The 14,197-nt window shown below is 40.1% G+C and overlaps 1 protein-coding gene across 3 annotated transcripts in view; it reads left to right on the top strand.

Moving 5' to 3' along the window:
- Nucleotides 1-14,197, top strand: part of IGF2BP2 (insulin like growth factor 2 mRNA binding protein 2) — a 157,376-nt gene that overhangs the window by 116,067 nt on the left and 27,112 nt on the right. For 2 of the 3 annotated variants that reach the window (XM_065875967.1, XM_065875968.1), the window contains exons 4-7: nt 583-634; nt 4,256-4,319; nt 6,326-6,598; nt 8,638-8,772. In XM_065875967.1, the coding sequence (XP_065732039.1) occupies nt 583-634; nt 4,256-4,319; nt 6,326-6,598; nt 8,638-8,772 (524 nt within the window). Of the gene's footprint in view, nt 1-582; nt 635-4,237; nt 4,320-6,325; nt 6,599-8,637; nt 8,773-14,197 lie in introns of all 3 variants that reach the window. The other variant, XM_065875966.1, reaches the window with a different exon arrangement.

Below are 14,197 nucleotides of genomic sequence, written 5' to 3'. Positions count from 1 at the left end.
GAGCAAGTTTTTTGTTTATTTTGAATTAGTTGCTATGAATAACAGTTAAGACATATTTTCGGAGTTGTAAAACTTCTTACAAGATTGTTACCTTGAAATAAAATAAGCTAGAATATGAGGAGTGGCTTTACTGCATTATTGAAAAACATACTGCCCCATGTTCCCCAACCCAAACAAAATCAAAATAGCCTTAAAGGAAACAGAATGTTTTGTCTAATGTCTTTATTCCTTTAAGAAAAAAAATTTTCATTGTGGAAAAATTTTGAACATATACATATCTCATTACTTTGTAAAATAAGGAGATCCCTAAAGGAAAACTGAAGGAAGAAGGTTAAATCTTCCAGAAAGGCGAAGTGATCTTTGTACATTATTCTGCTTCTCATTTCAAAAGCAGCAAGTGCGTTCCAACCATCATGATGAACGTGATTGTTAACAATTACTAAGACTCCGAAGCTCTGCTGTGTTTCCTCAGTGAACAGATTACTTGAGAGCCAATAAGCAAATGAAAGTCCTGTACATTTATTCAGTTCTAGCTGCTTTTATGGAAGACCTGAAATTCTGACAGCAAAGCTTCTTTTTCAGGTGTTGGATGGACTTTTGGCTCAGTATGGGACAGTGGAGAATGTCGAACAAGGTAATAAGTGACGAAATTAGCCTATTGAATTTTGAGAGGGATGTTACCTGTTATTTCTTATAGGTCGGGTCAAATCCAAGGACAAATAATAAGTTCAAATTCCTTTGCAGCAAGCTTCCTAGAGTGTATGTTTGTATATCTGTATGTGAGAGATGTCTATACCCATCTGTCTATATCGATTTTTTCAAAGAATGGTTTTCAGGCTATTTTTCTTATACTCTTTAATGTACTCAAGCACTGGACAAATGCTGTCAGGGTGGGGGAAGCTTAATTCACTTGGAAGTAACTGGATTTACACTATTACAGCTTTCCTCTTCCCGGTTAAGAATAACATAGCCCTAATATCTTGGACTGAGTGTTTCTCGAGGTGTAGGACTCCTACCCCAGAATCGCCTGGAGTGCTTGGGAAAATGCAGATTCCTAGGGCTCACCGTAGACAGACCTACAAATTAAGACTCTATGGGGGAAGAAGTCATGAATCTGTATGTTCAACAAGCACCCCCAAGTGATTTTTGTGTGTACTCATTTGAGAGCCTCTGTCTTAGGAACAATGCTGTAAATCCCCAGAAAACATATATTCTTTTTCCTGCCGCCCTTATTTTTGTCTTCTAAAACATGAAGTGCTATGATTTTTAAAGAAAAAAAAAAGGGTACCTCAGCTGATATCTTATGTAGCTATTTAAGAGTCCCTGAAAAGTAGATTCTAAGCTCCTGATAGGACAGGCAGTAACATGTGATAAAGATTATTTTTGCACTGACCTAGAAAGCAGACTATGAATTCAGTCACTTACTGACTGTGAGCCCTTGTAAAAGTCACTTAACCTTATTGGCTCAGTTTCCACATGTGTATAATGGGGAGAATAAATTTACCCTTCCTGTATCACTGAATAGTTGGGGCACCCAGAGAGAACTTGAATAACTATTTACAGACAGTGGAGTCATACATAATCGTTAAAGTTCACTTAGGAAAAATTACAGAGAATCCATTTTCTCATATGCAATCTGTTCTATCCACCAGTATAATTAATATAATAGTTTTAAAGCAGTAGTTATTCAGATGCTCTCCACTCCTGAATATTAAGAATACTATTAGTCAGTTTCATACTGCTGACTGCCCATAACCAAAGGTGAAGGGAAAGAGCTCAGAAGGAAGACATGATTTACAAGGATTCTGTTTTCTCAGTTCTTGTTATTTCCCTCGAATGGAAAAGAAGACATTCTAATAAGGAATGGATTTAGTAGGCAGGATGACCTTCCAGACATGAACCTGTAGAAGTTACTAACTAAAACCATGTTGTTAAACTTAGGACAGTGCCATGCAAGGAAGAAATACTCCAGGTCCCTGGGGGCAGTTCACAGCTCCAATGGCACCTGTGCCCCGAGAGCACCCAGTTTCTAGCTGCCTCACAGCTACGGATAGAAGTGCTGGGGTGTTGTTTTGTTTTTCAGTAGGATTTTAAGGAGAGCTTTCATGTCCAATGAAATAAAGTATTTGAATGGAGCTCAGTTTTTCCCAGAATCACAGGTCTGATTTCCTGAAGACAGATGTCTTTCAAGAACAGAATATGACTAAGGAGTAGAACAAAATCTGAGAATCTGAGACTTGTAGTGGATAGCTTTATTCGGGAGGTTCAAAGGCAGCCTTTCTCCCGTTTTGGAGTCTTCAGCCTCATCTGTAGCACTACGAAGTGCAGATACGAGGCCTCGTAGCATTCAGTGTGTCAGCACCGAAAGAGGATGGTTGTGGGTTGCACATCCTCTGTTTTGCACTGTGAGGACCTCTCTGTGTATTAGAGAGCAAAACGAATACCCCCAGGCCAAGGCAAGGGCTGGGCTCAGCACCGGTGACACGGAAATCTCAGTGGCAGTTCCTTCCTGAGGATTATGCCTCCCCTCCCCATAAGGGCTGCAGCTACTTTGAAGTTATTGGATAACAGTGGTCTTTAACCTTCTTGAGAATCATATGGAAATTATAAGCCAGAAAAATCCACATACCCACAAATTTGAATATTTGCAGGGAAGTGGGGAGGGTGAGTAAAGAATTCCTGAAGCTCTAACATGGATTCAAGATTAAGAATCCCAGGACTTCCCTGGTGGTCCAGTGGATAAGACTCCAGGCTCCCAATGCAGGGGGCGTGAGTTCGATCCGTGGTCAGGGAACTAGATCCCCCGTGCCTCAACAAAGAGCCTGCATGCAACAACGAAGATCCTGCATGCCGCAGCTAAGACCCAGCACAGCCAAATAAATAAATGTTTTTTTAAAAAAAGATTAAAGGGCTTCCCTGGTGGCGCAGTGGTTGAGAGTTCGCCTGCCGATGCAGGGGACCATGGGTTCGTGCCCCAGTCTGGGAAGATCCCACATGCCGCAGAGCGGCTAGGCCTGTAAGCCACGGCCACAGGGCCTGCGCATCCGGAGCCTGTGCTCCGCCACGGGAGAGGCCACAACAGTGAGAGGCCCGTGTACCGCAAAAAATAATAATAATAATAAAAAAAGATTAAGGATCCCTGCACTATAGGGTTTTATTATTATTTTGAAAAGCACCTCTATTGTGGTTTTCTTGAATTATCCTCACCTTAATGTTGTTAATTCCAAGTCTCCCAATAGCTTAAATGTTTTAGTGGGGGAGGATGTGATTTAGTTATGTTTACTGGTTTTGGGGAAACCAGTATTTTTGGTTTAAGTTTACTGACTTAGATTGAGAAAGTTTTGTCTTGCTGTTTGAATTCATTTTTTATGTCTGACTTTGGAAGAAGAGGCAGGCAATTATGAATCAAGATAAAGCAACTCACAAGAGTGATCCCTTATTAACCACTCTTAGAATTTCTGTGTTCTCTTCAGTCAAGTGGGTTGGAATTGTCAACTTTCTTTATTCATTGTACGCAGTTACTAGATTTAACTCACACAGTCAGTCAAGGAGATCTATCAGAGGGGAACAAAAATAGTAATAGTTCAACCTTATCCATGAATGAAGAATTAAAATTAAAATACTTTCTTATTATTTTATACATATATCCAGTTATTTTTAAATAAATGCAAATTATAACAAAACTCATAGTGGTACAATAAATTGATACAAACTTTTAGGAGAATAATCTGAAAACAATCATTAAAAAGCATTATGTTCTTTTACCAATGATTTTCTTTCTAAATTACCCTAAAAAAATAATTCAGAAGAGCACAAATCAAGTGATATTTGCCACAGTGGTGATTTTTATCAACACTAGTCAGAATAGCAAATACTGAGAATAACCCATTTGTCAACAGTTAAGGAATGGTTAGGCAAAAGTCATGGCAGATTTATTTGCTGCAATTTTATGAAGGCATTAAAAATGAAAAATCCAAAGAAAATGTGCATATACATATACATGTGCAAAAATGTTGATAAAATTAGTGAAAATGCAGTTTTGAGTGGTATATACAATTGATTACAAATGTGTATATACAGTTGATTACAAATTCCTATGAATGCACATGAATAAAGATAGAGATTCAAGTAACTCTAAGAGATAGGGCAGTGAGGTTTTTTTGTGCATTTTTCTCTAAATAAGTTTATTTACATTAGCCAGAGGGTGGCAGCTTTTTTTTTTTCTATGACAATGTAGTTTTTGCTTCTTTCCTAGTCAACACAGACACAGAAACTGCCGTTGTCAACGTCACATATGCAACAAGAGAAGAAGCAAAAACGTAAGTGGATTTGGGCTTATTTCCCTTCAAATTTGGGCGTGGGGGGGTGGGTGGAGCTTGTCTTTGAATTCCATTGAGTCCTGTATTTATAAACCCTTTCTGAAAAGATGCAGAACTTTGACACATCAGTGGAGCCCCAGGGCATTTATACCAGAGTGTCTGTTTGTTGATTGTACAGAGATTTTTATCTTGAAAAATGTTGAGCCTTGGCATCAAAACCGAGGTGGGAGCTGCATCTTGATATAGTCAGGAATAGAGGGCACCACATCTGTGACATTGTGTCCACTAGAGTCTGCTTTGATGGCCACTAGGAGCCACTTCCACCTGGAGCTTCCTCCATGCACCATGAGGAAGAAGCCCAAGCCCGCTTCTGTCCAAACTCATTGAATGGATGCTGAAACCTCATTTTCCCTCTATGAATAGTAAAAGAGGGATCCACCTTAGTGACATCAGCCCAAATGTGTATATTGTCATCTAGGAGTGGTTCATCAAAGAGCACCTGGCTCAGGTTCTTTTTCCTACTCACATTCACCTCCTAATCCCACTCATGGCTACATTGCTTCAGTGTTGGTTAATTGTGAGCTTGGCTGTTAACACACATGGGACTGAATTTTTTTTAAAAAACAACAAAAACAAGTTCCTTTTTGTAGAGGGTCCATGAAGTGCCTGTCAGGTCATTGTAACTAGAATTATGGTCACATGTGGCATAACATCTGTATTGGTTATATGTCCCAGGATTATACTTTTATTCCTTTTTCAAGGTTGCCACACCCATGAATACATGGCTAACCCATTCTCATACCACTAGTTTTCAAAATGTTAATGTTGCATTGAAAAAGGCAGTAGTCATTTGCTGTTGACTTTTACACACGTATGTAAGCAGGATACATATACCAACAACTGAACCTTTACAGTTCTTGTCCATCTGCTACTTAGGTAGGCCCTCTGTACATGATATTACTTTGTTGCTTTTATTGAATTCAAAAAGTGCTGCTTTGTAATAAATTCGTAAACGCTAAACAATAACCTTGTAGAAGAGGGTTAATTTTTTCACATGCTGCCAAAGACACGTGAAAAAATGGTTGCACTTCATGTACAGTTTTTAAGATGCAATAGTGGGATTTATCAAATTGATAAGTCTTTTAAAATCATAATACTTTGTACTTCTGAGGATTCAAGGAAACAAATGCTCTCTTAACTGCTACGGGGTAGTACGTGTTGAAACCTTTCTAGAAGGACACTGAGCAATAATGACTTAAAATGTTAGAATTCTGCCTACTCTCTGACCCAGCAATTCCATTAGGAATTTGTCCTGTTTGCAAAGTTGTAGTTGCAAAGATGCCCATGACAATACTGTATGCAGTAGTAAAAGATTAGAAACATATATATATATATATATATATAAAACAATAGAGAATGAGTTGCAAAAATGATGGCAAATCAATAGAGTGTTAAACAGCCAGTAAAAACTAAATTGCAGGGTATTTAATCACTTGGAAAACTGTTTAGAGTATTGTTTTTAAAGGTTATAAAGTAGTATGTATGGTATTAATCCATTTGTATACATAATAATATATTTATATTTAAGAAAGCTATTGGATGGGCTAGGGTGTTTTTCTTATTTGTGCTTATCTACTTCTGAATTTTCAGTAATAACTGTATTACAATTAAAATTTTTAAAAAAGGACAATTTTATGCCAACATTTTACAAAGAGTTTTTGATGATGGGGATACAGCCTTGAGTGGTGAAAAAAAGCAGACTGGCACATTGTCTATCAAGTCTGACCAGGCCTGCACGTTGTAATGACGTGTTTAATTTGTTAACCACAAGCCCTGAGGGAGCAGAGATGGCACGTGTCTTGCTCACCGCTGCATCCTTAGTGCTGAGGACGGCACTCACGTAGGCAACGAGTAAAGGAGAGTGAATGAACCGGTCCATTGACCCTGGGGGGGTCTCCTCCAACCCTGTTCTCTAACAAAGCTCACTTGCCCCTGCTGCATTTCAGAGCCATCGAGAAGCTAAGCGGGCATCAGTTTGAGAACTACTCCTTCAAGATTTCCTACATCCCGGATGAAGAGGTGAGCTCCCCTTCGCCCCCTCAGCGAGCCCAGCGTGGGGACCACTCTTCCCGGGAGCAAGGCCATGCCCCTGGGGGCTCTTCTCAGGCCAGACAGATTGATTTCCCGCTGCGGATCCTGGTCCCCACCCAGTTTGTTGGTGCCATCATCGGAAAGGAGGGCTTGACCATAAAGAACATCACTAAGCAGACCCAGTCCCGGTACGTGCCTCCGGGGCTTCCTTTGCTTCCTTCTGAGGGGTCCCCTGAGTGCTGGTGGGTCCCGGCCATTCCCAGGTTGCTATTGCTTGCATCAGCAGCGGGGGGCTGTGCTGTATGGGACTATGGCTTCTTTAAATGGAACTACTAACAGACTAACACAAAGCCCAGGGGCTTTAATGAGCTTTCATGCCAGTGACCTAAAGGTCATACCCTGAAACACTAATAGTTCATAAACAAGGTACTAATGACCTCACAGTCAAGAATTGTTCTCATAAGCTATCTGATACCTGTGAATACATCTACATGTTTTTAAAACAACAGAGGTATGGGGCTGAACTTCACGGGACCCTAGAACCCGCGTATCTTAGCTCTTGCCTCCTCTCCTGCGTCAGAGCCCTGGGTGGTATCATTCTTTGAGACCACCTAGGGAGTCTCACAAATAGCTACATAAAGGAAATGGGTGAGTCACTGTTACATTGAGCAATAAATAAAGTACATTAGTCTTATGTTTAGTTTTCTGTCTGTTTAAGGAGACTGAACTGGTAGTAGGAGTTGTAGTGGATAAAGTGACTTGTGAGGTTGTTGAGTTTTGTGTGTTCGTAAGACCACAGCATGATGTAATGAACAAAGCACAGGTCTTGAAAACAAAGACCCTTGTTCAAGTTTTACCACTTAATAGCTATATGATCTTAGAAAAAATGTTAAGGTCTCTGAGCACCAACTGCTTCTTCTGTAAGCCAGGAGTATTGTGAGGATTAGGACAGTCAGGCAGATTGAATGAAATTACAAAGCACTTAAATTACAAAGCACCAAATTACTGACAAATATTTGTTATTTACATGCCTAGTGCATTTTATTCCGGATGTTGAGTGTCTTGTAACCTGAAAGAGAAAACACTGTTTTCTGCAAAGTGACTGAGTTACTTCCAAATAATGGACGCTTATATGAGTCCCAGAGTTTAAAATCATAGGAGTGAAATGATGAGATAGTACAGGAGGCAAATACTATGTGATGTTTCCTTTATGTTAAAATCAGTCCCCTTTTTTTCCAAGTTTTCTTCACTGAGAAAGTGATTTTTATTTGTATGTCTTTTTGTTCCAAAGATTATTTAAAGTGACTTTATAAATGCAGCAAGGTTAGGGACTTCCCTGGCGGTCCAGTGGTTAAGACGCCACGCTTCCATTGCAGGGGGCGCTGGGTTCAATCCCTGGTAGGGGAACTAAGATCCCGCATGCCACGCAGTGTGTCCAAAACATAAAATAAAGTAACTAAAAAAAAAATCATTTAAAAAAATGCAGCAAGTTTAAATACAAGTGAGTTAGTTCTCAAAGTGTGTGCCCATTTTTTTAGAAATAGGCCAGAGACTTGGATTTGGGCTTTCTGACAGCCAGAGTAAAAAAGGATACAATCAATTATGTGATTTTGAAAGTTAAAAACAAATAGAGCCACAACTACCCAAAGAAGTCTGATAAAGTCATCAAGCTTTTGAGCCATTAGTTTTTAAGAGCCTGGAAGAAGGCAGGCTGCCGGTGGCCAGGAAACCAAAAACTTAGGCAGAGAAAGGGCATGCCTCTGTTTTCTGTCCATACTCAGATACATAAAGCTTGCTTGAATTTGGTGGAGTTGGATTAACATATGGCTTTTAAAAGCTGCAGTCAGTTCAGAGACCGGCACTGTGCCAACGTGCGGTATTATCCCGCTCACTTTACTCTTCACTTCTAAGATCATTGGAAAGACTACACAAAACACTGCATTTACCAAACTGGCTTCATTACCACGTTGCCTTGGTGCCTTTGCCCAGCGGCACTCCTGTAAGAAATACTCCCTTCTCAGTGGAGCTGCCGAGAATTTGGGTTTGGCAGAAGACCCCCTGCCCTGCTTGCCGCCTTCTTGGAGAATGGCATTGGTTGCAAACGTGCTCATGACACTTCCTGGTCTGTCTGTGTCCTTGCTGTACATTGGCCAGTGCGACGCATTCTTGGGACTAGGATCCAGTCCCAGATGACGCTGTGCTATGGCTCCTGATTCTTTTCCTGCAGGGTAGACATCCATAGAAAGGAGAACTCCGGGGCTGCAGAGAAGCCTGTCACCATCCATGCCACACCAGAGGGAACCTCTGAAGCATGCCGCATGATTCTCGAAATCATGCAGAAAGAGGCTGATGAGACCAAACTGTAAGTTTGCATGCAATGCACAGACCACTCAGCAGAAAAAAAGATTAGGTTGTCATTCATTTAACCCAGGAAAGTTTTAAAAAGCTGTAAATCTATTTCTCAGTAAAGAGAGCAGGGGAAAGATGATTTTTCAGAAATTTGTTCCTAAAGAGAATACGGTGGGAAATAGATCTTTTATGTTTATAACATGGCTGCTTCTCTACTTGTATGTTTCTCTTGGTGAGCCTAATGCTTCCATCACTCACTGGTAATAATTATTGGTAGGAACATATAGACCCGTGCTGTCCAGGGCCATGCAGTGATGGAAATGTTCTGTATCTGCACTGTTCAATACGATAGCCACTAGCCATGTGTTCCTGTTGAGTGCTTGAAATGTGCCTAGTGCAGTGGAGGAACTGAATATTTTATTTTAATCCATTCAGACTTAAATAATCGCTTGTATGGCTAATGGCTATCATATTGGACTGGGCAGATACAGAAAATACATTGTTGTCAAAACCATCATTTACTATGCTGGAAAAGGGTTGTGTCACCATGCTCCTAAGCCACTTGCACTCTTAAAATTGGATTATGTTTCCTTAAATAGTAGAAACTGGTATCTGAGTGGCTACTTCATTCTTCTTTGTTTTTCTCTCTCCCCCTGTCCATTTCTTTTACAAAATATTTCTTAGGATTCCTGAGTGTTGTACGAGTTTGAATGACAAATACAGTTCTTAGTAACTTGTATAATTTAGTAATACAAATTTATTAATTTGCATTATAAACAAATTAATGGTAACGGAATAGGCAATATAATAAAAAAGGCTCTATGTTTGTTTGGCAAAATCCACTTACAGGCATGTATGGCAGTTTTAATAAAGAAGCAGTGAGGGGGCTTCCCTGGTGGCACAGTGGTTGAGAGTCTGCCTGCCAATGCAGGGGACACGGGTTCGTGCCCCGGTCCGGGAAGATCCCACATGCCGCGGAGCAGCTGGGCCCGTGAGCCATGGCCGCTGAGCCTGCGCGTCCGGAGCCTGTGCTCCGCATCGGGAGAGGCCACAACAGTGAGAGGCCCGCGTACCGCAAAAAAAAAGAAGCAGTGAGGGATGAATTGAATATAAAACTGATTTAGCAAACAATGTCAAATAATAGTGTTCCAAAACCAAGAAGATGAAAGTAGTTCCTAAAAGAAAAACGTTGCAAATCTATTCTTAGATTTCATAAGGGACTCTAACCTTTCACTTAACTAATTATTTACTATTTGGGGCTTTTGAAACCCCCCACATGCTGTGTCTTAATTTGAAGAAGCCCCTCCCTCATCTAAGTTATTGAGAATTTTATAAATGTTACCCTCCTTGGTCCTTTGAGCTAGGTGTAAGCATCTTACAATATTCTGAAGAACCAAAAAGACTGATGTATAAATTGGATTCTTAAAGTATTCATGTAGAGCCAAGACAGAATTTGACTGTCTTTGAAATACTTTTCTTTTGAGTGTGGCACCTTGCTGAGCACTGTGCCGGGTTGAGGCTACAGCCCTGAACAAGATCCAGTTCCTTTTTTTATCCAGTGGGAGAGACATCTGCTAAACAAATAATTACACCAGTAAGTAATTAAGCACAGCTATGAGAGATGCTACAGTGGAAAACAACTGCAGGTACCTGGAGGCCCTAATCAAGGTTTTAGGGGGACAAGAAGAGATTTGAGGATTTCAGAGAAGGCCTCCCTGTGTAAGTGACATTTAAGCTGAGCCGTGAGGAAGATGAGTAGGAGGTGGAGGATGGAGGAGAATAGGGATTCTAAACTTTCTTTCTATTCATTTACCAAATATTTATTGAGTACATATGTCTGTCAGGCACTGTTCTATGTGCCAGTGGACAAAGCTGACAAAAAAACCCTGCCCTCTGTAAGTCACATTCTAGTGGAGCTTCTTCAAACATCCATGTATTTTGAGGCAGTAGTAATGCATCTGTTCAATGCTCTTGGTCTCAAGTAACAGAAAACATAACAAGTGGCTTAAGCAATAAGAAACAATTATGATGTCACATAATTAGAAGTCCTTATTATGTGAGAGTGACTGAAAGGTCAGTTGAATCATAGACTAAAAGGCCCATGACTTTTCTTTCTGCTTTACCTTCTTCAGGGTGTCTGATACTCCCCTGATGATGACAAGATGACTGAAGTGATTTCAGACCTTGGATCCCCACAGAAAACTATTTAAAAGTTGAAAGAGAAGGCATCCTCTCCTTGTCCCCCCCGCCCTTTTTTTTTGAACTTTTTTTAATTGTAAAAAAAACAAACAAAAAACACCTATCATAAAATTTATCGTCTTAACCATTTTTAAGGGTACAGTTCAGTAGTGTTAAGTGTATTCACATTATTGTGAAACAGATCTCCAGAACTTTATCATCTTACAAAACTGAAACTCTGCCTGTTAAACAACAACTCCCCTTTTCCCTCTCCCTCCAGCCTCTGGTAGCTACCATTCTATTTTCTGGTTCTGCGAATTTGACTATTTTAGAGAACTCAGATAAGTGAAATCATACAGTATTTGTCTTTTTGTGACTGGCTTATTTCACTTAACATAATGACGTCAAAACGAATTCATGTTGTAGGATTTCCTTTTTTAAGGCTGGATAATATTCCATTGTGTGTGTATACCACATTTTGTTCATTCATTTATCCATTGATGGAGATTCAGGTTGCTTCTACCTCTTGGCTATATGAATAGTGCTGTTTTGAAATATCTCTTTGAGACCCTGCTTTCAATTCTTTTGGATATATACCGAGAAGTGAGATTGCTGGATCATACAGTAGTTCTATTTCCAATTTTTTGAGGAACCTGTTTTCCATAGCAGTTGTACCATTTTACAATCCCACCAGCCTTTCACAAGAGTTCAAATTTCTTCACATCCTTATCAGGTATATGACTTGCAGATACTTACTTCCATTTCATAGGTTGTCTTTTCATTTTGTTAAGTGTGTCCTTTGATGCACAAAAGTTTTTAGGTTTGGTGTAGTCCCATTTGTTAATTTTGCTTTTGTCAACTGTGCTTTAGTGTCATATCCAAAAAACAGTAGCCAAGTTCACTATCGTGAAGCTTTGCTCCTTTGTTTTCTTCTAGGAAAATTGTACTTTCAGGTTTTACATTTAGGTCTTTAATCTCTTTTGAGTTAATTTTTGTATATGAAATAAGGGTCTGGCTGCATTCTTTTTTTTGGGGGGGGGTACGTGGGCCTCTCACCATTGTGACCTCTCCCATTGCGGAGCACAGGATCCGGACGCTCAGGCTCAGCAGCCATGGCTCACGGGCCTAGCCACTCCACGGCACGTGGGATCTTCCCAGACCGGGGCACGAAGCCGTGTCCCCTGCATCGGCAGGCGGATTCTCAACCACTGCGCCACCAGGGAAGCCCCCAGCTGCATTCTTTTGCAAGTTTTCCTAAGATAATTTTCAAAGACACTGTCCTTTTCCCATGATGTAGCCTTGGCACCTTTGTCGAAGATCATTTGACCATATATGCAAGGATTTATTTCTGGGATCTCTATTCTTTCCTCTTGGTTTATTTTTCTGTCTTGATACCAGTACCATACTGTTTTGATTACCATAGCTATACAATATATTTTGAAATCAGGAAATGTGAGTTCTTTTTCAAACTTGTTTTGATTATTCAGGGTCCCTTGAGATTCCATATGAATTTTTTTAAAATAAATTTATTTACTTTGTTTATTCATTTTTGGCTGCATTGGGTCTTTGTTGCTATGTGTGGGCTTTCTCTAGTTGCAGTGAGCGGGGGCTACTCTTCGTCGCGGAGCGCAGGCTTCTCATTGCAGTGGCTTCTTTTGTTACAGAGCACAGGCTCTAGGCACGTGGGCTTCACTAGTTGTGGCACGTGGGCTCCGTAGTTGTGGTACACGGGCTTAGTCGCTCCATGGCATGTGGGATCTTCCCAGACCAGGCCTCAAACCTGTGTCCCCTGCATTAGCAGGTGGATTCTTAACCACTGCACCACCAGGGAAGCCCCTCCATATGAATTTTTACAATGAGCTTTTCTGTTTCTGCAAAAGTTGCCATTGGAATTTTGATAGGGATTACATCAAATCTGTAGATTGTTTTGGGTGGTGTGGACATCTAAACAACTTTAGGTCTTCCAGTCCAGGCATCCGGGATGTCTTTCCATTGATTTCTGTCTTTAATTTCTTTCAGTGTTGTTTTATAGTTTTCAATGTGTAAGTCTTTTACTTCTTTAATTAGGCTTATTCCTCAATACTTTATTCTTTATGATGCTATTATAAATGGAATTATTTTCTTAATTTCCTTTTCATATTGTTCATTGTTAGTGTATAGAAACACAACTGTTCTTTGTGTGTTGATTTTATATCCTACAGTGTTGCTGAATTAGTTTATTAGTTCTAACAGTTTTCTTGTGGAATCTTTGTTTTCTACATATAAGATCATATCATCTGTGAACAGAGATAATGTTACCTCTTCCTCTCCAACTTAGATGTCTTTTATTTTTTTTCCTTAGCTACTTGCTCTGGATAGGACTTCTAATAGTATGTTACATAGAAATACTGAGGGCATCTTTGTTTTGTTCCTGATCTTAGGGGAAAACCTTTCAGTTTTTCACCATTAAATATGATGTTCACTGTGGGCTTTTCACAAGTGGCCTTTATTATGTTGAGGTAGTTTCCTTCTGTTCCTAAATTGTTGGGTGTTATTAATCATGGAAAGTTGTTAAATTTCATCAAATGCTTTTTCTGTATCAATTGAAATGATCATGTGGGTTTTGTCCTTCATTCAGTTAATGTGGTATATTATATTGATTAATTTTCATATGTTGAACCATCTTTTCATTTCAACTTAAAGGACTCCCTTTAGCATTTCTCGTAGAGCTGATCTGATAGTAATGAACTCCTTTAGCTTTTGTTTATCTGGAAAAGTATTAATTTCCCCATCATTTTCAAAGACAGTTTGCTAGATGCAGTATTCTTGGTTGATAGTTCTTTTGTTTGTTTGTTTGTTTTTTTGCGGTACGCAGGTCTCTCACTGTTGTGGCCTCTCCCGTCGCGGAGCACAGGCTCCGGATGCGCAGGCTCAGCGGCCATGGCTCACGGACCCAGCCGCTCCGCGGCATGTGGGATCTTCCCGGACCGGGGCACGAACCCGCGTCCCCTGCATCGGCAGGCGGACTCTCAACCACTGCGCCACCAGGGAAGCCTGATAGTTTTTTCTTTCAGTGCTTTGAATATGTCATCCCATTCATTTCTGGCCTGCAAAATTTCTGCTGAGAAATCCATCCATAATCTTATGGAGACTTCCTCATATGTTACTACTCACTTTTCTTTTGCTGCTTTCAAGATTTTCTCTTTGACTTTAGACACTTGGGTTATAATGTATCTCAATGGAATTCTCTTTTGGTTTATCCCAGTTGGATGTTCTTGGAG

This window comes from Phocoena phocoena, chromosome 4 (genome assembly GCF_963924675.1).
Source record: "Phocoena phocoena chromosome 4, mPhoPho1.1, whole genome shotgun sequence".
Lineage (NCBI taxonomy): Eukaryota > Metazoa > Chordata > Mammalia > Artiodactyla > Phocoenidae > Phocoena > Phocoena phocoena.
This window is presented reverse-complemented; position numbering and strand designations above follow the sequence as displayed.